Source organism: Megalobrama amblycephala, linkage group LG21 (genome assembly GCF_018812025.1).
Source record: "Megalobrama amblycephala isolate DHTTF-2021 linkage group LG21, ASM1881202v1, whole genome shotgun sequence".
NCBI classification, from domain to species: Eukaryota; Metazoa; Chordata; class Actinopteri; order Cypriniformes; family Xenocyprididae; genus Megalobrama; species Megalobrama amblycephala.
In genome coordinates this window covers 25966640-25988953 of record NC_063064.1, presented here as the reverse complement: position 1 = coordinate 25988953, position 22314 = coordinate 25966640, and the positions used below count along the sequence as shown (strand labels likewise).

The 22314-nt window shown below is 38.2% G+C and overlaps 1 protein-coding gene across 5 annotated transcripts in view; it reads left to right on the top strand.

The window, feature by feature from the left end:
* The window catches only part of dnah1 (dynein, axonemal, heavy chain 1), a 44638-nt gene that overhangs the window by 1424 nt on the left and 20900 nt on the right, over positions 1-22314 (top strand). For 2 of the 5 annotated variants that reach the window (XM_048172043.1, XM_048172042.1), the window contains exons 5-49: positions 800-944; positions 1067-1199; positions 1376-1534; positions 1727-1979; positions 2844-3001; positions 3119-3330; positions 3411-3709; positions 6632-6782; positions 6985-7175; positions 7283-7508; positions 7591-7710; positions 8561-8643; positions 8735-8876; positions 9075-9230; positions 9390-9588; positions 9826-10079; positions 10633-10845; positions 11029-11193; positions 11280-11401; positions 11608-11713; positions 11889-12068; positions 12264-12404; positions 12532-12695; positions 13326-13436; positions 13533-13827; positions 14059-14172; positions 14275-14424; positions 14574-14660; positions 14780-14966; positions 16001-16092; positions 16204-16358; positions 16448-16625; positions 16742-16936; positions 17501-17620; positions 17713-17871; positions 18065-18166; positions 18288-18437; positions 18527-18687; positions 18796-18953; positions 19325-19498; positions 19638-19667; positions 19972-20150; positions 20239-20466; positions 20733-20929; positions 21619-21754. In XM_048172043.1, coding sequence (XP_048028000.1) covers positions 800-944; positions 1067-1199; positions 1376-1534; positions 1727-1979; positions 2844-3001; positions 3119-3330; positions 3411-3709; positions 6632-6782; positions 6985-7175; positions 7283-7508; positions 7591-7710; positions 8561-8643; positions 8735-8876; positions 9075-9230; positions 9390-9588; positions 9826-10079; positions 10633-10845; positions 11029-11193; positions 11280-11401; positions 11608-11713; positions 11889-12068; positions 12264-12404; positions 12532-12695; positions 13326-13436; positions 13533-13827; positions 14059-14172; positions 14275-14424; positions 14574-14660; positions 14780-14966; positions 16001-16092; positions 16204-16358; positions 16448-16625; positions 16742-16936; positions 17501-17620; positions 17713-17871; positions 18065-18166; positions 18288-18437; positions 18527-18687; positions 18796-18953; positions 19325-19498; positions 19638-19667; positions 19972-20150; positions 20239-20466; positions 20733-20929; positions 21619-21754 — 7330 coding nt within the window. The remainder of the gene's footprint in view (positions 1-799; positions 945-1066; positions 1200-1375; positions 1535-1726; positions 1980-2843; positions 3002-3118; positions 3331-3410; positions 3710-6631; positions 6783-6984; positions 7176-7282; positions 7509-7590; positions 7711-8560; positions 8644-8734; positions 8877-9074; positions 9231-9389; positions 9589-9825; positions 10080-10632; positions 10846-11028; positions 11194-11279; positions 11402-11607; positions 11714-11888; positions 12069-12263; positions 12405-12531; positions 12696-13325; positions 13437-13532; positions 13828-14058; positions 14173-14274; positions 14425-14573; positions 14661-14779; positions 14967-16000; positions 16093-16203; positions 16359-16447; positions 16626-16741; positions 16937-17500; positions 17621-17712; positions 17872-18064; positions 18167-18287; positions 18438-18526; positions 18688-18795; positions 18954-19324; positions 19499-19637; positions 19668-19971; positions 20151-20238; positions 20467-20732; positions 20930-21618; positions 21755-22314) is intronic. The other 3 variants (XM_048172044.1, XM_048172046.1, XM_048172045.1) reach the window with 3 other exon arrangements.

Below are 22314 nucleotides of genomic sequence, written 5' to 3'. Positions count from 1 at the left end.
AAGCTAAACTAAATGCCAGCATGGACAGGATGCTTGACATGCTTTTTCCTCTTAAAAACCATGTATCAAATTATGCAAGGTTAAGAAAAATAGTCACTTTCAAAAAGGGTAACAAAAGTTATAAATCATTGGTTGTTGAGATTATTCAGCAAGGATGTATTAAATTGATCAAAAGTGACAGTAATTCATTTATGATATTACAAAGATTTCTATTTCAAATATATGCTGTTCTTTTGAACTTCTCTTCATTAAAGAATCCTGGAAAATGTATCATGGTTTCCACAAAAATAATTTCCACATCTATGCATTGATAATAATAATAAATGTTTCTTGAGCAGCCAATCAGCATATTAGAATGATTTCTGAGGGATCATGTGACACTGAAGACTGGCGTAATGATGCTGAAAATTCAGTGTTGCATCACATATATTAAAGTAGAAAACAATTCTTTTAAATTGTAATGATATTTAACAATATTACTGTTTTACTTTTTTCAAAAACTTTAAAAATCTTCATAATATATATTATTATTTTTTAAAATTGAGTATTATATTAATATAATTCATAATAATATATTTCAGAGTTTAATTTTAAGAATAGATTTGTTTGCTTGTGTGCCAATTTGGTATTGGTTGATTGTTAAGAGTTAGAGTAGATGTTCATCTATTTGAAAAAAGGCATATCTACATTTTGTTATTTATTTTTTAGTATGTTGTTTTTTTAATTTTATTCATATATGGCATTTTTCTAGATTTTACATGTAGTATTCACTAATGTTGATGTCTGTTTTAATTCTCAGACGTAGGAGGAAATATCAGAAGTTAGATATCAGTAAGCTTTTGACTGAGCTAGGCATTGACTCCAACCAGCTGATGCCCAGAAACCAGACGAGTGCAGAGACAGAAAACCCCTCCCAGCCTGTTTCAAACTACCTGTCTCTGGAGGTCATGCATGTTGCTTGTATATTGATTTGATGAAGTATTCTTGAAGTGAATTTTAAATGTCAAAGTTTGCTCATGGCTAGTAATTGGCTGCATGTTTATTAAATTTCTTTGTGTAACACCAGATATTCGACAATGAGGAGTTTGACTGCCGTTCTCCAGTGGAATGGCTGGCTTTAGGTTATGAGCAGGGCTCCAGCAACCGCAAGCCTGTTCCTGCCAAAGCCCTGCTGCCGACAAAAAACAGCATCCCACCTCGTACGGTGCTGTCTAAACCCTCTGAAAATACCTGACATATTGTAGTCGAATGGATCCCATCATTTGTCTTGTTGTTCCTCCTGAAAATAAATTCATATTATAGCCCATCCAGTGGGAGCAATATGGACACATATGGGAAAAATTAAATGTCTGTTCCTCATGTGTTTGACGTGTAGTGGATCCAAAGAGCCCGGCTTTGGAGTATTCTTGGCAGTCGGTTGGCGTTCTACAATACAGCCAGGAGAAGAAGCAGTACTTGGTGCATAAAGCGGACTGTAACGGATGGGTTCGTGATTCCAAGGGAAAACCTATTTTGAATGGAGGACAGAGCGAAGGCATGTGCAAAAGCCATTCATAAAGCTTGCTTACTTTAAAAAACCTCATGAAACAGTTTGACAAACACTTTTTTCCTATGCTGACATATTTTTTACTTTTTAAGAGACATCAACTGCAAGCCACAAAATGTTTTGGTTTCATGTTTAACTGTTTAACCATTGTTTTTATTCCACACTTCCTTTCTTTTCCAGGGGTTTTGTCACTGCAAGAAGGGCAGTATTGGGTTCCTAGGATCAGGCTGCAGTTTTGTGCGGAGGACCCACGAGTCTTTGCCCAGAGAATCCAGTTTGCACAGAACTTGAGACAGAAGACAGAGGCCTTACTCTTGTACCATCTTTCCATTGACTGTATGCCAGTCTGGAGTGGCACCCCTACTCTCGACCCCACCAGTTTAGAATGTATCAGAAAATATGCACTCTCCACACCAGGCCTCCATCTTGAGCGGTGAGAATGAAAATATTAACAAAAGTTGGGGTCAGTAATTTTTTTATTTTTTTGGGGGATAATTTTTATACAGCAAGGGTATATTAAATGGGTCAAAGGTGACAGTAAAGATTTTTTAAATTTAGACATTGTTTCGACAAAATCTTTTTGAAATAAATGCTTTTCTTTTTAACTTTCCATTTGAAAAATCCTGAAAAAAATGTACGGTTTGCGACTTTCACAAAAATATTAAGCAGCACAACTGTTTTCAACATTGATAATAGTAAGAAATGTTACCAAATCAGCACATTAAAATGATTTTTGAAGGACCATGTGACACTGAAAACTTGAGTAATAGCTGCTGAAAATTTGGCTTTGTCATCAGAAATAAATTATATTTTAAAGTATATTAATATTACCATTTTTATTCTATGTTGGCTCAAATAAATGCAGCCTTTGTGAGCATAAGAAACGTCTTTCAAAAACCAAAAAATGTACAGATCTCAAACTTTTAAATAGTAGTGTATTTTGTTAGATTTTTTGATTTTGTGCTAGAATAGTTATGGGTTTTATATAAAATATGGATATAGTGGGTCTGGAGATACTATGTTATTACCTCTTTAAAAGAAATCTCTGCCACTGGTGTACAGTAATGTAAAAAAAGCTAAATACTGTATGCATATGAATTCCATTGTACCCAAGTATGATCATTAAGAATAAAACATTAAGACTTTCCTATAAAAAACATCTGCACCTTTCATTAACACCAGATGTACAGTTCCAGAACACACACACCATATAATTACATAAATAGTTACTGATGTCTGCTGCACATAATTGTCACAGATAGTGTTTTTTTTGACAAAAACACATTTGTCTGTACAGTCTACAGGATTGTGAGGAGCGGCTGAAGAACGAGATTCATCTGGAGTACAGTCGCACTATGAACCAGATGGTCTTTGATAAGGTGGTACAGGACAATCCAGAAGAGTTTTCCTATATCACACTTCCTCAAAAAGAACCTGAGAGAGTTCCCGAGAGAGGTAGAGAGATGGACATCAAGAGAGACAAGAGACTACTTTCAGACTGTCTGAGATTTAATGTTGTTGATTTGTTGTTGCTGATGCCCACCAACAACTTGCCGTCTCCCCTCCTCCTAGGCTTTTTGTCAGTCCCTGACTATCCTTTTGAGAAGAACCGTGCAGCTTTTGTCTTTAATACTTTGCTCACTAAGCCTGAGGTGATTGCTGTGCTGTCCAAAGTGAGAGAAGAGTGCAACAGGGTTGCAGAAATGAGCCTGTTTCATGTCAGCTTCACAAAGTCACTTCGCTTGGAGGAGTTTGAGTCGGCACAGTCTCAGAAGCATGCACAGGTAAAACGAACTGCCACCTGCACACATATACACATACAAATGTGCCTCTATGTCATCAAACTCTTTCTGTCTTCCTACAGGTCCATTTGTTTCTAAAAGAGTCATGGCTGGCGGCTATATGTAATGCGATTACGTCTAGTCTGCGAGATGAGAAACGTGACTGGTACATTCTCGCTATTTCCCGCTGGGATGTTTACCGCATGTCCAAACTGCGTCGCCTAATGGCGATGATTCGCAGCATTCAGCATGACTCGCTCAGGTTCCTGGTGCAGGACTCCCTGGCCAGCTTGGCTAAGTTAATACTCGATGCTTGCCACAGTGTCCTACACTGCCCCAAAGATCTGACCTGGGGCACTGATCTCATAAGCAGCCCATACAAGTATGTGATTTCTCATTATCCTGGTTACTGTTTGTTAAATATGTTTATATGATTATGTTTGATATAGCTTTATAATAAATTTCGTTTGTATATGGAAAATCTAAAACAGTGGTTATCAACCAGGATCCACTAGGAAGCCTCTGCAAACTTCCAGTGGCCCCCAATAAGTCATAACAATATTTAAATTTATTTATATTAAAGGGGACCTATTATGCCCCTTTTCACAAGATATAATATAGTTTTTGGTGTCCCTAGATTGTGTCTGTGAGGTTTCAACTCAAAATACCCCACAGATAATTTATTAAAGGTGCCATAGAACATCTTTTTAAAAGATGTAATATAAGTCTAAGGCATGCAACGTCAACTGGCGGCCCGCGGGCCAAATCCGGCCCGCCAGAGATTTCCATCCGGCCCCCAGAATAATACTGAATTCAGGAATAGCCTTGTAAGAGGAAAAAGTTTAGGGCTGGTCCGAATACCATTTTTTGAGCTTCGAAGCTTCGGTAGTAATGAACATCGACTCTTCGGAGAGAGGGGCTGAACATATTTTTCTCTCTAATAAAGGCAGGAATCTGTGTCTGTATGTCCGTTTGCATTTTTATTATTTCGAGAACCGTTCATCCAATCGACTTCACAAGGCAGTGCAGTGTCGCATTTGGTGCAATATAGATGGACACGCGAGACGCGACACATTCAGAATTAATAAACTTTTAGTAAACTACAGTCAGAACAGCGCGAGCGGGAAGCGGCGCACCTCATGCGGGCAGGGCTTATGCTCCGAGAACGGACACTGCACTAGTGATATAAAATGCACACACACAGGTCTGTTAAATTAAGCAATACTTTTAAGGTAGTCTAATATTTTTCTGACTAACAAATTGGCACAGTAAGGGTAGATTTAAATAAAGAAAAACGAAATTTAAATAAAGAAAAAACGAAATTTATATAAACAAAAACGAAATTTAAATAAAGAAAAAACGAAATTTAAATAAAGAAAAACGAAATTAAGTTAAATTAAAAACGAGATTAATTTAGATTGATAATAACGGGTAAAAATGCTAATACATTTTGTTTCTATTATTCTATTTTCCACAATGTCAAAGCAACAAAACACAAGCTCAGATATGCACTTCGGTCCATACAAACTCCGCTGTTCTGCGCTCTAGCCAGAGAACACTCCCGTTGCTGGAACACGCGTTGGTTCTATTTCTAGCATGCACGCGTTTTCCGCGTGGCTGGAGCACGCCTGAGACGCGTGTCTCAGTGTGCAAACTCCAACCTGTTAAATATGGGAGCCGAAATAAAAACGGACACGCCACGCAGCTGAGACGCTCACGCAGCCAGTGTGTCGCCGGCCTTATTCAAGGGGGAATGAGAATCGTTTCGCGGGGGATCCCAGGTGTGCAAAAAAACAAAAAAAAAACAAAACAATATTCGAATGTCAAATTTTCAAATCGAAAACAAACCCACCGAACGAATATTTGAATATTCGGGTCCGTTCCATATTTATTTATTTTTAAATCTAACGAAAAAAAAAAAACCCTTCTGAAAAGTAGCTTGTGCCATAGCCTGCCTTCAGTCAAGAATGACGATAAACGCGTTGCTCTCATTGAACATCTTTTATTGTTTCACGTGCTCATTTTTTCACAAATGTCAAAATTTTCCTTGCCTGGGATTAGCGCACAATTGCGTGACAGTGATGGACAGCTTGACAGCCTCACAAATATGAAGCCTAAAATATCGCTATCGCCCCCTGGTGGCTTGCTGCAGTAGAGGTAATATGTAAAAAATAAAATAAATTTGGAATTAGAATTAGTATATCAAATAATAACATATTAGGATACAATTCGAATTTTATTTTATATTACGAGTATCTGGCCCTTACAGTGTCTGCAGAGAAAAATTCTGGCCCTTGGACAAATATAGTTGATGACCCCTGGTCTAAGGTGTCTAAATACCCCATAGATTTTTTTTAAATAATTTTTTTAACTGCCTATTTTGGGGCATCATTAAATATGAGCCGATTTAGGCTGCGGCCCCTTTAAATGCTCACGCTCCCCGCCCACGGAGCTCGCGCTTGCCTTTAACAGCATAAACAAAGTTCACACAGCTAATATAACCCTCAAAATTGTTCTTTACAAAGTGTTTGTCATGCAGCATGTCTAATCGCGTAAGTATGGTATTTATTTGGATGTTTACATTTGATTCTGAATGAGTTTGATGGTGCTCCGTGGCTAAAGCTAACATTACACACTGTTGGAGAGATTTATAAAGAATGAAGTTGTGTTTATGAATTATACAGACTGCAAGTATTTAAAAAATGAAAATAACGACAGTCTTGTCTCAGTGAATACAGTAAGAAACGATGGTAACTTTAACCACATTTAACAGTACATTAGCAACATGCTAACGAAACATTTAGAAAGACAATTTACAAATATCACTAAAAATATCATGATATCATGGATCATGTCAGTTATTATCGCTCCATCTGCCATTTTTCGCTGTTGTCCTTGCTTGCTTACCTAGTCTGATGATTCAGCTGTGCACATCCAGACATCCTGCCCTTGTCTAATGCTTGAACATGAGCTGGCATATGCAAATATTGGGGGCGTACATATTAATGCCCTTTTAATATAATCTTTTATATATATATATATATATATATATATATATATATATACATATATATATATATATATATATATATATATATATATATATATATATATATACAGTATAAATATATACACACACACACACACACACACACACTTAAGATAAAGAGTTACAGTACAGTACATATAATCTTACAAAGGGGGCCTTGGATTCAAAAAGACAACACTGATCTAAATGATACAATATGAGTGGCACTGTTTTTATATTGCATGTAACATATCCACATTCCATGATTTTATGCAGGCCAAAAAAGAAACCTCTCTTCTCAGTGGATTTGGTGCTCAACCAGACAGGGGTTCATTACAGCACTCCTCTAGAGAGCTTTGAGACCTCCGTTATCAACCTGTTTGATAAAGGAATCCTGTCCACACACAACGTACCTCAAGTAGACAAGGTTCCCTATCTGATTTCTGACACATAAATAACTTTTATGAAGAACTTTCTCTGAATAAATGACCATATATTTTAAAACATAAAGAGGTTGTGTTTATCAAAATTACTTTATTTTCTTGTTTTTAATAAAAATTACTATACTTATATTACTAAAATGATATATTTGAAGCTTTTGTTCTGTTTTTTCTTTCCCATTCTCTCAGTTTGTATTGACGAACATGTTCATTGTTGGAGATGTGTTATGGTCAGTGGGCTTGTGGGAACCTGAAGTCAAGAATCTCAGGGAGAGCATCAGTGTGGCCCTGAAACAGGCCATTATACCTCTTAGAGCCTATGCCCGTGAATATGAATGCCACCTGGAGCTCTACAACTCTGACATCAACACTTTTTTAGAGTAAATCTCTAATATTGTTTGCTAGTTTTCTATATACTGGTGGCTGTAAACTGTAATACCATACACACCAAGGATTGTCCTTCTGCTTATATTTTTGTGTCTTTAAGGTTGCACAGTCAGGAGAACCAGACCCCTCAGGAGGTGAAGCAGGAAGTTCTGGTGCACCTGAGGGAAATGAGACTTTTAGATCAATCCATCCCCTCTGCCATCATCATTGGACCCTTTGTGGTCAGCGTAGAGGCCATTCGGCAAACTCTGGTAAAGAAACGTAAAGCCCTCGCCAAAGCATTGCTGGACAGACTTGCCCTGAGGTTACATCAACAGATGCAGGATGTGAGTCAGTGTTCATTTGGACTAGCATTTTTAATCAAGTCTGAATAAAACGCTGATATATAATATTGTGCGTGTGTTTCAGGCATGCAAGGAGTGTAAAGCCATCAGCAAAAAGCTGTTTGAGAAGCCCAGCTGCATTGAGGAGCTCATAGAGCAGAGAGAATGGATGAAACTAGTCCCTGAGCAACTCAAAGTGCATGAGGTACAGTCACTGGTTTATCATTGCACAACATAACATGTATCATATTAGATTGCCACTTACAACCTAATCAAAGCCAAAACTAAATTATATTATTTATGATAGCTCAATAAAATGGGCAAAAAAAAAATCCCATACACTTTTATTGAAGTACTCACGCTGCATTCACACGGGGCGTCAGCGTCAACACTTGACGGAGGGCGTGTCTGAAGCTTGTGTTGATGCGACAGTTATAGTGACAACAGCCAATCACATTCCATTTCCCGTGGTGCACGAATGCAGTTGTCTAGCGACTGCTCTAGGGTGTTTGCATAAAGCGATCTGATTGGCTGATGCCTGTGTTGGCGCTTGAAAAGTTGAGAAATCTTCAACTTCTGCCGCTTGCAACGCGAGTGAAGCGACGCGACGGAACCCACAATTCAGTTCGGCAACGCATGACGTCACCCATTCAAAGTAAATGAGAAGCGTTAACGCCGGCGCTCCGTGTGAATGCAGCGTCAAGTCGCATCTAGAGACCAGAATATAATAGTGATCAATCACCTAAAAACTAAGAACTCCCTAGCAACACCATAGCAACCACCCAGAACATCCAAGCAATGACTTAGATATGTGCCAAAAATCACTAAGAACTTCTTAGCAACTGCATAGCAACACCCTGGCAGTTTGAACTCCAACTCTTCAGAAAATGTAAAATCTAGTTATTTTTTTTGCCTTTAATTGGGAAGGACAGTTGAGAAATGACAGAAAATGCCGTTACCATGTGGCATATCAGAGCACATGTACTACCCATTGGCCATGTCTGCCTAATTTAGATGACTTTTCTCTGTCTTTCCCTGCTAATGGCCTCCTGCAGGAGCTTTTATCCAAAGCTATGTCTGATTGTGATCTATTGGATGAATTCTTCTACAGTCTCTCTGATGAGGATTTCAATGAGAAGTGAGTCTATCATTGCCTCGCCTTTGAATGAAATACTGTTTTAACCCAGTCATTTGTGTAGCCGAGCTCCTAAATGCTAAATGTTGTGTAGGTGGACAGCAATGGCCTGGCCCTGTAAGATCCTAAACCAGATGGAAACAGTGAAAGCCCAACATGTTGAGGATGAAGAACGCTTCCTTAAGATCCAGGACATTGACCAAAACAACCTCCTGGAACAGTTGAGCTTCCTGCAGGTCAGACTCACTGATCATTTTTAAATGCATTATCAGTAGGGACTTACTTCCTGTTTTACTTAGCAAAATATGTTAATCAGTTATTGAATTAAATCATATCATAAAGTCCAGGGATGTGACATGATGTTTTGTTGTTGAATTTATTAAATAAATGGTCACTCTGGGCATTGAAATTAAGTCACCTCTGTTAATTTTCAGACGGTGGTTGCTGGATTTTCTGGTTACACAAACCTGGGGCGTGCACACGAGGTGGCAAATGAGGTGCGGAGAGTGGGCAAGCAGCTGAAAGAATGTCAGGAAATGGCACAGATTTACAACAACCGTGAACGACTCTTTGGCAAACCAGTCTCTAATGTAGGTTAACTCTAAGTTTCCCTTTTTATTCTAGAGACTAATGATTCATTTTTTTATTATTTTATTTTGTGACATTAATTATACCGTACTTTTCCTATATGATAAATTGCATTTTTGAAATGAAAAATATTTTGTTTATATTTTATGATTGTGGTCTAGTACACAGAGTTACAGACACTGAACCGAGAGTTTCAGCCATTTCATGACCTGTGGAAGACGACATCTGATTGGCTGCGTTGGCATGAAAGCTGGCTCAACGACCCGCTGTCAGCCATCAACCCTGAACAGTTGGAGCGTAATGTCACTGATGCTTACAAGACTATGCACCAGTGTGTTAAACAGTTTAAAGACTTACCTGGTGAGTAAGAAGTAAGTTTGGGAGGATACAAATAAAGCTGAGCTGATGCAAACAAAAATCGTATGTTTTTAGCATAATTTTGTCGTAACTGATGTCAAGAATGAGATAAGTGAAGACTAAATTCTCATAAATACAAAAGTTGATGGAAATTCTATGTTTTTAGACATTTTTTATTTACACACATCTATTCATATCATTCTGTTAAAAAAACATATTTTTATGTTTGACTCCATTCAGCCTGTCAATCGGTGGCATCCGAAATCCGGACTAAGATCGAAGAGTTCCGTCCATCCATTCCTCTGATACGGGGCCTGAGGAATCCTGGCATGCGGAACCGCCACTGGGAACTTCTTTCTGAACGTATCAATATTAATTTGGTATCTAATGCGAACCTCACCTTTTCCTGTTGTCTGGAGATGGGCCTGCAAAAGCATGTGGAGGAAATCAGCCAAGTAGCTCAGGAGGCTGGAAAAGAATATGCTATCGAGCAAGTGAGTGTAATATTTGTCTCTTGGAGTTGTTTTTCAGGTGCATTTTACCTTTTTGAGGCACATAAAAACACATTGTGTTATCCATTTATACCAAATACTTAAAGGATAAATTCATCGATTGTAAACCAGACTAGAAATTGCATTTCTACTGCTAGCACAGCCACGTTTTATTAAAAGCTCATCTTACCTCCTTTAAATTTAACCAACACATAGTAATAAATTCTTTATTTGAGCAATAATGGCTGTTAATTATACCTTTTAAATACCTTTAAATAAACATCAAATACAGAAGTATATGTAAAGAGTATATGTAAAAATTAGTCTGGCACTAAATTCATATTTTTTGAGATACCTATATCTTTTCCAACACTTATTAAATTATGATAAATTATAAATTATTTAAAAAAGAAAATGCAATTTTACAATAGTGGAATATATCACTGGGGCTTTTCACATATATAACAGGGACTTTCATCTTGTTGATATTTTTTCTTAATTGTATAACAGGACATTTCTATATTATAGTATTTTTACTCTCATACATCTGCTTTAGGCTCTGAACAAGATGGAGAAGGAATGGTCAACAGTGAGGTTTGAGGTGATGCCATATAAGGAGACGGGCACTTACATCTTGAGCAGCCCAGACGAAGCATCTCAGCTCCTAGATGACCACATTGTCATGACCCAGAGCATGGCCTTCTCCCCATATAAAAAACCCTTTGAGGAGAGAATCAGCAAATGGGAAAGTAAATTGAAAACGACACAGGTAAGCCAATGTCATCCAGTAGGTATGATTTTGAAACCTGCAAGGTGAAATATTGTTGAGTTGCATGTGGGTGTTTTTGCAAAGACAATAACTAAATTAATTTCTTCCTTAAGATATGTTATTGAAGGGTCTTATTAAGTACTTTTCCCAAAAGACTGTATCTCTGTGGCCCTCTGCTGGTAGGAAGTATTAGAAGAGTGGCTTATCTGTCAGCGGTCGTGGCTGTACATGGAACCCATTTTCAGCTCTGATGACATCAACCGCCAGCTGCCTGTGGAAGGGAAGAGGTACCTGACCATGGAGCGCACTTGGAGAAAGATCATGAAGGCTGCCCATGATAACAGTCAGGTGAACATAGATTATTTTATCATACACTAGTAGATTTGTCAGTGGTTCATTCAAAAATTGAAATGTGGTTGTCTTTATGAGTCCAGGTGATTGAGGTGTGTCCTGACCCTAATCTATTGGCCAATCTCAAGTACTGTAACAATTTACTGGAGCTCGTGCAGAAAGGACTGAGTGAATACCTGGAGACCAAACGAAGCGCCTTCCCTAGGTTAAAATGATCAGTTTTTATGGTTTTGTTGAAGAACATTAGGAAAGGCCCATGGCAATTCCATTAAACAATAATTTGGTGTTTAACATATCATATTTTAATGTAGCATTTAATTTCTTAGCACTTTCAATATAAATGTATCTGTGCAGGATGACTATAATTGTATTTGGAATTATTTAATAACTCTCTTCATTTTCTGGTTTTAGATTTTATTTTTTATCAGATGATGAGTTGCTGGAGATTTTATCTCAAACTAAAGATCCAACAGCAGTGCAGCCACATCTCCGCAAATGCTTTGAGAACGTCGCCCGGGTGAATCCTCTTTTGCATAAAACAGATCAGATTTAATATGTTTACCATATTAGAAATTCAATTAATCAGCATGACAGAAAATATCACTATCATTTTGGTTTATGTAGTAATTTAATTATTCAATTATTATTATTATGAATTATATAGATTATGAAATCTGTTGTACTATATGCAGCTCAAGTTCCAGTCAGATCTGCAGATCACACACATGTACTCTGCTGAGGGAGAAGAAGTCCATTTGTCTGTTCCTGTGTCTCCTTCTGGGAATGTGGAGCATTGGTTGCGGGAAGTGGAGAACTCCATGAAGGCCAGTGTAAGAGACAACATCAGTCGCTCGCTGAAAGCCTATGTTGAGGTTAGTGTAGTTGTTGTGTTATTTGTTTTTTTATGAATGCCACCCTTAATATGTATAAATCACTCTATACATCCACAGTGCACTCAATTTTGTCAATCTAAATACTATGTGAATTAACATTATACTGCAAGTAGCTAATTTTGTCAATGGTGGTTTTGATTGTTCTTATATAATGAGTCAAATCTCTTTCTGCAGCATCCTCGCACAGAGTGGGTGTTGTCCTGGCCCGGTCAGGTGGTGATCGCTGGGTGTCAAACATTTTGGACCCAAGAGGTGTCAGAGTCTCTGGATAAGGGAGACCTGGCAGATCGGCTTTATCCACAGCTACAGACGCAGGTACAGATTGTTTACATCAATGCAAACAATTAAACATTCCTGGTAATTTCCCTGTACACTGTATTTTTTTAGGTTCCATTAAGGAAACATTGGATCTAAATTAAATTTTTTGTATATTCAAAAACAGTTGGGAGATTTGGTTCGGTTGGTGCGGGGTCGCCTGTCAAAGATGCAGCGAGCGATACTCTCGGCACTCATTGTGATTGAAGTGCACGCTAAAGATGTGGCTGCTAAGCTTGTTGAGGAGGAAGTATCCAGTGTCAATGACTTTGAGTGGATCAGCCAACTGAGGTTAGGATTAAGGATCATTTATTTTTTTCAGAATTCTTTGATGAAAAGAATGTTCAGAAGAAAATCATGTATTTTAAACAGAGTTGTCAAAGTACCAACTTCGGTACCAAGTCGGTACTGAAATTTTAAAAATGTGACGATACCAGCATTTCCCCCTACCATCTTAAACACTTCTGATTGGCCATTGTGTTCACATGCTCAACAGATATGTCTGTGATTGGCTACAATGATCGGCACTTCAAAAACATGTTGTAATGGTAGCGTTTGAAAGCAGGCATATCAATGGATCACTAATATATCTGCTGATAGACAGATCCGCACGCGCTCCCGTGAATATCTGTGTAAGCGCTTAGTGAAGAGCATCAAAGATGTCTCTTTACAACCTGTTTTTAAAGCGTTGATCATTGTAGCAAATCACAGACATATCTGTTGAGTGCGTGAACACAATGGCCAATCAGAGTTGTTTAAGAATCCGCTCAACAGCACTCAAAATGCTAGGGGAAATGCTGCCATCGTCACATTTTTGACAACCATAATTTTAAACAGAAATATTTTGTAACATTAACTTAGCTGAATTAAAGTATTAGCTTATAGACATTTGAGTTTAAACATATGTTTGTGTGTTCGTAGATATTACTGGCGTGATGATCTGTACATCAGAGCAGTGAATGCTGAGTTCTTGTATGGTTATGAATACCTTGGTAACTCAGGACGACTCGTTATCACGCCACTGACAGACAGGTGACATTTAGAAAATTTAACTTCATTTATATATGGTTTTCAAAAAAAAGTACCTTATTTGTTAGAAATAAATGATATACACTGTGTACCACACAGATGCTATCTCACCCTGACTGGTGCACTTCACTTAAAGTTTGGAGGCGCCCCGGCGGGCCCTGCGGGTACTGGAAAGACGGAGACCACTAAAGACCTGGGCAAAGCTCTGGCCATTCAGACTGTAGTTTTTAACTGCTCTGATCAGCTGGACTTCATAGCCATGGGCAAGTTCCTCAAAGGCTTGGCTAGTTCAGGGGCCTGGGCCTGCTTTGATGAATTCAATCGAATTGACGTGGAGGTTTTATCAGTTGTGGCTCAACAGATCACAACCATCCAAAAAGCCCAGCAGCAAAGAGTGAGTAAAAGCACACATGAGAGCAAACAGCCTAGATCTACTATCAAAGCACTGTCATATACGCATGTTAGGGACAGAAGGCGTGTATATTGGAACATAAGTCTCATAAATCATGAGAGTGGCTTTAGTAAAATATTTTTAAAAATCCTTATCCAGTATTCACAAACGACTAGAAAAGCCATGAAAATTCAATGGTCAAAAGGTGTGGAAACCTGTTTTTTTTGTCTTCAGGTCAAGACATTTGTATTTGAAGGCATGGAAATCCCTCTTGTTCCATCCTGTGCTGTCTTCATTACTATGAACCCTGGTTATGCTGGTCGTACTGAGCTACCGGATAATTTAAAGGTACAGAGCTCGCCAACAACAATCTAAACCTTCAAAATAAAAGACACATATTTCAACATACACAAAAAAACTGATTGACACTATATTGTATGTGTTCTTCAGGCCCTCTTCCGTCCCGTGGCTATGATGATCCCTGATTACGCCATGATAGCAGAGATCTCTCTATACTCATTCGGTTTCAGCGATGCCAAAGTCTTGTCCAAAAAAATCACTAGCACCTTCAAATTGTCCTCAGAACAGCTAAGCTCACAGGTCTGACTTTTATGTGATGGGTTTAACCAGTTTTGCAGTAATTCTGTTGGTACTATAACTTTTGGGTGAATCTAACAGAAACTGTCAAGAAATAAAAATTAAAAAAAGGCATTATTTTCTTGAAATTCACTTTGTTGCATGTTTATTAGGATCATTATGATTTTGGGATGAGAGCTGTGAAAACTGTGATCTCTGCAGCTGGAAACTTGAAGAGGGAAAATCCTGACATGAATGAGGTGTGTTGGGAGTATTCAATTAAAAGTTTTTGAACTTTTTTTCTGCAGTTTAATCCTTTATTGAAGCATCATAATGTCAAAAACTGTCTGCGGCTAAACTGATTGCATGATTTATGCAGGAGCTGATATGTCTGCGTGCCATCAGGGATGTCAATGTACCAAAGTTTCTTCAGGATGACCTCAAGCTCTTCAATGGCATTGTGTCCGACCTCTTTCCCAAGATCCGTGAAGAGCCAATTGACTATGGTACCCTGGAGGAGTCCATAAGGAACGTCTGTGCAAACAAGTGCCTTAAAGATGTGAATGGTGAGAAGAAAACAAGAACAAGCCATCTTTCCTTAGCAAAATATTCTCATGTGGTATTAACATTAGCTGTAAATATGTTTTGAGGTCTGTTTGCTCTAATGATATCATTTGAAATCATTTTCAAAGTCATTTTACATGCTAAATTCATTAGTTAGGAAATGAAAATTAATTGTTGGTCTTTAATATGAGTACAAAATACCACTTCTGTAGTGGTTTCTTAAAGGGTTAGTTCACCCAAAAATGAAAATTCTGTCATTTATTACTTACCCTCATGCCGTTCCACACCCGTAAGACCTTTGTTAATCTTCAGAACACAAATTTTAGTTATTTAGATATTTTAGTTGAAATCCGATGGCTCCGTGAGGCCTCCATAGGGAGCAATGGACACTTCCTCTCTTAAGATCCATAAAGGTACTAAAAACATATTTAAATCGGTTCATGTGAGTACAGTGGTTCAATATTAATATTATAAAGCGACGAGAATATTTTTGGAGTGCCAAAAAAACAAAACAACGACTTATTTAGTGATGGCCGATTTCAAAACACTGCTTCATGAAGATTCGGAGCACAAATGAATCAGTGTGTCGAATCATGATTCAGATCGCGTGTCACACTGCCAACGGCTGAAATCACGTGACTTTGGTGCTCCGAACAGCAGATTCGACACACTGTGTTTTGAAATCGGCCATCACTAAATAAGTCATTATTTAGGTTTTTTTGGCGCTCCAAAAATATTCTCGTCGCTTTAAAACCACTGTACTCACATGAACCGACATGAACCGATTGAAATATGTTTTTAGTACCTTTAAGGATCTTGAGAGAGGAAGTGTCCATTGCTCCCTATGGAGGCCTAACGGAGCTATCGGATTTCAACTAAAATATCTTAATTTGTGTTCTGAAGATGAACGAAGTTCTTACAGGTGTGGAACGGTATGAGGGTAAATAATAAATGACAGAATTTTCATTTTTGGGTGAACTAACCCTTTAACACAGAATAAACATGAAGGTGTATAAATGTTTTTCCTGTCCTGCAGGCTATATAACCAAATGCATTCAGTTGTACGAGACCACTGTAGTCAGACACGGTCTCATGTTGGTAGGACCATCAGGCTCTGGGAAAACTAAGGTAAGCTTTGCTAATACACAAACCAGTGCACAAATGAAGAAGCTGCAACAAAAATTCCAAATTCTAATTCTGGAATTAGTTTTTCTTATTTGCACTCTCACATACTTGTAGTGTTATGAAGTCCTGGGAGCAGCCATGACTGCCCTGAAAGGTCAGCCCTCAGTTAGTGGAGGAGAGTATGAGGCTGTACACACTTATGTACTCAACCCAAAGTCCATCACTATGGGGCAGCTTTATGGAGAATTCGACCAGCTTACTCATGAGTGGTGAGCGCTCACTGGATTTACAGCCATCGACCATTGTATTAACAATACTGTACAAGTTGGTAAAAGTAACACACACTATTTGATAACAGGACAGATGGTATACTGTCTTGTCTCATTCGGGATGGAGCTGCCTCCATGGACCAAGAGAAGAAGTGGTACATGTTTGATGGGCCTGTGGATGCTGTGTGGATCGAGAACATGAACACAGTTTTGGACGACAACAAGAAACTGTGTCTGAGTTCTGGAGAGATCATCAAACTTTCTGATGTATGAGAATTTCTGCTATTGGCCACTTTTTGGCTTTCCGTGTTGTACCTCCTTTGTGTAATTATACAAACATTTTCTGTTTTTTGTTTTTTTTTTTACTTTGTTTTTGCCCTCAGGTTATGACAATGATGTTTGAGGTGCAGGATTTGGCAGTGGCATCTCCTGCCACGGTCTCTCGCTGTGGCATGGTGTATCTTGAGCCCAGTATTCTGGGTCTGACTCCGTTCACAGAGTGTTGGCTCCGTACCATCCCTGACATGTTTCAGCCCTACACAGATCAGCTCAACTCTCTCTTCACAAGGTTTTTGCAGGTGATTTTTTATTAAATGCTTTAAATTGAATTAAAAGAAAACAGAAAATTAAACAGTAAATTCAAAGTTAATTAGATTAGAATTATTTTTTAATTATGCTTTACTACGGAGCAGAGCGAGCATTTTCAATTCATTCCTATGGAAAGCGAAAGTAAAATTAGTTAATTAGTGATTTAAAATTGAGGTGCAAAAGAGGGAAAAACTCCAGCGTCAGGGAATCTGCAAAGGATTAGTTGTGTTTTTCTAGTTGTTATGGTTTACATATAATATAATAATGAACCCACCATTCAAGCAATTGCCACCCCAAATTTGGCGCTAATTCAAAAGCAAAAGTAAAATGTGCATGGCTGCTTATAACGGTGCGTGTCCACTTGCGCTCAGTGTTTGCAGTTGTTCATTTCAACTTCCATAGGAATTAATTGAAAACATTCACTCTGATCCACACCGTTATGAAAAAAAAATTTCCTCACCGTCATACTCTAATCTGTTTATATGAAGTGAATATAATGTAAGCTATGTAGTTCATTGTCTATCAGGATTTAAGGTGTTGTTATGTTTCCTCAGGACTCCATCAAATTTGTCAGAGAATCAGTAAAGGAGGTGATCACCTCCATGGACAGCAATCTCACCTGCTCTCTGCTCAAACTACTGGACTGTTTCTTTGAGCCCTTCATCCCACGAGAGGTCAGAGAACTTTGTAGTATTACAGTGGTTATGCTTGTTAATTTATTCATGGTTAAACTGATTTTTGTGTGTGTGTATGTGTGTCTGGTCAGGGTAAGAAGCCTCTTTCCCAGGAGAAACTGTCTCGGCTGCAGGAGCTGATTGAGCCCTGGTTTATCTTTGCACTCATATGGAGTGTTGGAGCTACAGGAGATGCTAACAGCTGCCAACGCTTCAGTGCCTGGCTCAGGGGCAAGATGACTGAAGAAAAGGTCAATAGCGGCATAAATTTATCATGAAGCTCAGTGCTACCAGCAATGATTTACATGCTGTAGATAATTAAACAGAAGTGCCTGAGAGTGTTCAAATCATTATTTATTTTTTATTGCTCTTATGTAAGTTTATTTATTCAGAGTGCACAGCTGCACACTGCATTTTGCAAACCTCATTTGTTTGATTTTTCAGGTCCAACTGTGTTTCCCTGAGGAGGGACTAGTGTATGATTACCATTTAGATGATGCTGGGATAAGTCGTTTTGATGAGGAGGAGGAGGGTAAAGAGAGAAAAGTGAGAGAATGTTTTCTGGAACATTGGAATTAATTTTACAAAACATTTTTCAGAGATACTTTTGGTTAATAGAAATCATTTTTAAATGATAGAATAAACATACATTCATTTGATTATTCAGATGCTTCAGATACAGTGGGTCAGTTGGATGAAATATGCCAAGGAAGTGGTCATCACCCCAGAAACTAGCTACTCAGACATCATTGTGCCCACAGTCGACACTGTTCGCATGTCCTTCCTGACAGACATGCTGCTTTCTAATAAGAAGCCTGTAGGTAGTTCTGAGTCTCACTCAACATACAGTCAACTTTATGCCATACATATGTGCTGCTGAGCTTGTTTCCTTCTCTTATTTGACAGGTCTTGTGCATTGGGCCCACTGGCACAGGAAAGACCCTGACCATATCAGACAAGCTCCTTAAAAACATGCCTGCTGAATACATAACTCACTTCCTTATGTTCTCTGCTCGCACCTCCGCCAACCAGACTCAAGACTATATTGACAGCAAACTCGACAGGAGGTTCTTCCTCTATCTTTTCCTCATCAGTCTGTTATTGAATTTAAATACTAATTCGCTGTACATACAGTGTATTCTTTTAAATATTGAATTTATATATCTTACTTACAGGCGTAAGGGTGTGTTTGGGCCTCCTCTGGGAAAATATTTCATCTTCTTCATTGATGATTTGAACATGCCCATGCTGGAAACATATGGAGCCCAGCCTCCCATTGAACTTCTGCGCCAGTGGATGGATCACGGAGGCTGGTATGACAGGAAACAGATAGGTGTGTTTTATAAATAGTGCACATTCATATATTACATTTACCTTTCTTTCTTTTTTTGTTGTTGTTGTACAGAAATGAATACTTTTATTCAGCAAGTATGCATTAAATTAACTGATTTCTGAAAGATCACATGACACTGAAGACTGGAGTAATGATGCTGAAAATTCAACTTTGCCAATAGAGGAATACATTTATAAATATATATTAAAAATAGAACAGTTTTAAATTGTAATAATATTTCACAGTACTGCATATTGCTGTTTTTACTATATTTTTGATCAAATAAATGCAGCCTTGATGAGTATACAAACATATGCTCACATAACTCTATAAAACTCTGTTTAGACTGATTTGTCTTCTGTTTTTACCAGGCACATTTAAAAACGTTGTTGACATAAACTTTGCATGTGCCATGGGTCCCCCCGGCGGGGGCAGGAACCCCATCACTCAACGCTTCACACGCCACTTCAACTTCCTGTCATTCACTGAGATGGAGGACACCAGCAAGAGAAAGATCTTCTCCACCATCCTAGGGAACTGGATGGGTGAGTGACAATCATCATGCGGGCATCTAGATGTGAATATATTTTAATGTGGGTTTCAACAGGAAACACCTGTCAGAAGCTTTGGTAGCTTTTTAAATGGATCTAAATGGATTCTGATTTTTTTCTTTCTTGTTTACAGATGGAAATATGAGTAAAAAGGACCCAGGCAGTAAGCTTGATACAGGGAGAGAGACAAAAAGATAGACAGAGAAGAAAGAGAAAGAAATGACATGACTAAATGTCAATTTTTTTTACTGATATTTACGAATATTTACATTTATGCATTTAGCAGATGCTCTTATCTAAAGCAACTTATAAAAAAGAGGAACAAATATAAGTTCAATATGGATATATATATAAGTTACCAGTGCACTTTTTGGAATCAGTAAAATGTTATGTCAACATTGAGCTTATATTGATGTGTATATGTCACGCTTTCTCACATGTGCTCATTTTGTATCCTTGATTTCTAGAGAAAAATCCAGAAATAAAACCGTTCAGTGAGTCACTAGTGGATGCTACCATCAGGGTATATTCCACTATTACCTCTGCTCTCCTACCCACACCTGCTAAATCTCACTATACATTCAACCTGAGGGACCTCTCGAAAGTCTTCCAGGGCATCCTGATGGCAGAGGCTGGTAAAATAGAGGTACCACCATTGATAAACCTCAGTTCTTCAGATATTTCATGTTTTATTTATCTTCTTAAAATCTTTTGTGTCATCTTTGTTTACACAGAATAAAATACAGCTATTGCAGCTTTGGTATCATGAGAGCTGCAGGGTGTTCCAGGATCGACTGGTTAGTGATGAGGACAGGAAGTGGTTTGACCAGCTCCTCAATACTCACATACAGGAGTTTGGGTGCAAGATTGAGGAGGTGGTCCCGTACCAGCCAGTGTTGTATGGAGACTTCATGCTCCCTGGGTCTGTTAAGATCTACCAGCTTATTGAAGATAAAGAAAAGGTAAATGGGGCGTAATATTGTCTTGCATTTATTCGGTTACATATTAGTGGTGCTTGCTACAGAAATTAATGATACCTCAAATTGATCAGACTTAACATTTTTGCATGTGCAACCACCAGTCACATTTTCTCCTGAAGTTCTTTAATTTTAACCTATTTAATATTTAGCTTGCTTTAATATTTATTTTGGCAAGTATTTTGCAGAAAATAATTTATTTAAAAATCATATGGTCCCTTTGAAGTTTTGTTTCTTATCCCCTAATACAGCTGGTCCGTGTGATGGAGGAGTACATGGATGATTATAACCAGACCAGCACCTCTAAGATGAAGCTGGTGCTGTTCATGGACGCCATACAGCATGTGTGTCGTATCAGCCGTATCCTGCGCCAGCCCCTGGGGAACGCTTTGCTGTTAGGGGTTGGTGGCAGCGGACGCCAGTCCCTCACCAGGCTTGCCACACATATGTGAGAGCCGAACCATTTATTGTGCTGAACCCTAAAAATATAATTAGCATTACTAATGAGAGTCAGTTGAATACTTTATTTTATCAAAACCAGAAGTCGTACTGGCCCACTGATTTGAAACTGTTTAAACTTTAACATTTTCCACATCAATATTTTTGTCAAAGTGAACCTTGCCTGTAATCTTTTTGCTTCGCCACCCATGTAGAACTGAAAAGAATTATGTCACGTCAAGCCTGGAACACATATGCGAGCAACATTCAATATCAATACCAATTATCTGAACACATTGAATAAACTGTGACATATTTAATACAAATGCAGAATTTTATACACACATGAGTTCTTTGTGTATAAAGACTCTTTTTTTCAAAGTTATTGCTCAAATGTGTTTAAAGGCGCAACATATGTTAGTCACTATATTCTCTACTGCCAGCCCATATCTTAAACGTCAGTAATACTTTTAATCATTGACTTGAAAATGTCTTTATACCACCCACAAAGAAATGATTACAGTGAGACTCCAGCCATTATATCCCACCAAGTTCCACATAAACATATTGAACATTCATTCATTCATATGTCCATTTGGAAACCATATGTGATACACCAAATTGAAGACTTCATCTACAGTATGGCTTCATTGTTGACCTACACAGATTTTCTCATTGTGACTGTCCATATATTGTCAGGGCTGAGTACGAGTGCTTCCAGATTGAACTATCCAAGAACTATGGCCTCCTGGAGTGGAGAGAGGACATCAAGAGCATCATGCTAAAGGCTGGTCTGCAGAATGTGCAAATCACCTTCCTGTTTGTAGATACACAGGTGAGATTATTAGGGATGTCCAGATCCGATCACATGTTCGGAAATCGGGCCCGATCGCGTAAGCAGCAGTGCCGCGATCGTTTCGGCACCGAGTCTATCCCTGTGTCTCAATCAGCTCCCTAGCTCTTTAGGTCGTGAATCAGTATATAATGAAAGTGAATGTGGCTGATACCCTGATCAGTGCCCTAACTACTGAACTAGGGAGCTGATTGAGACACACGCTGCGCTGCTGACGTGTAATTAAAGTGAAAGCACACTTTTGATGGACAAAATAAATATAATTTCACACAAAAAGTGTTCAAAATGCACACAATACGCATGTCTAATGTGTTTTAACAAGAATTTGAGTATGACTGAAAAGAAAATTAAGAATCAAAAATAATAATAGAAGATTTACCCATTTAAACTTGTTTTTTATTATTCAGTTTGGGTTAAAGTATGGTGTATTATAAAAAACTAAAGTAAACTAGCCAGAAAATATGATATATATAAACATTATTTTAGTTATTACACAGACTGCAGCATACCCAAATCAAACCAAATATATTTGTTTTTATATT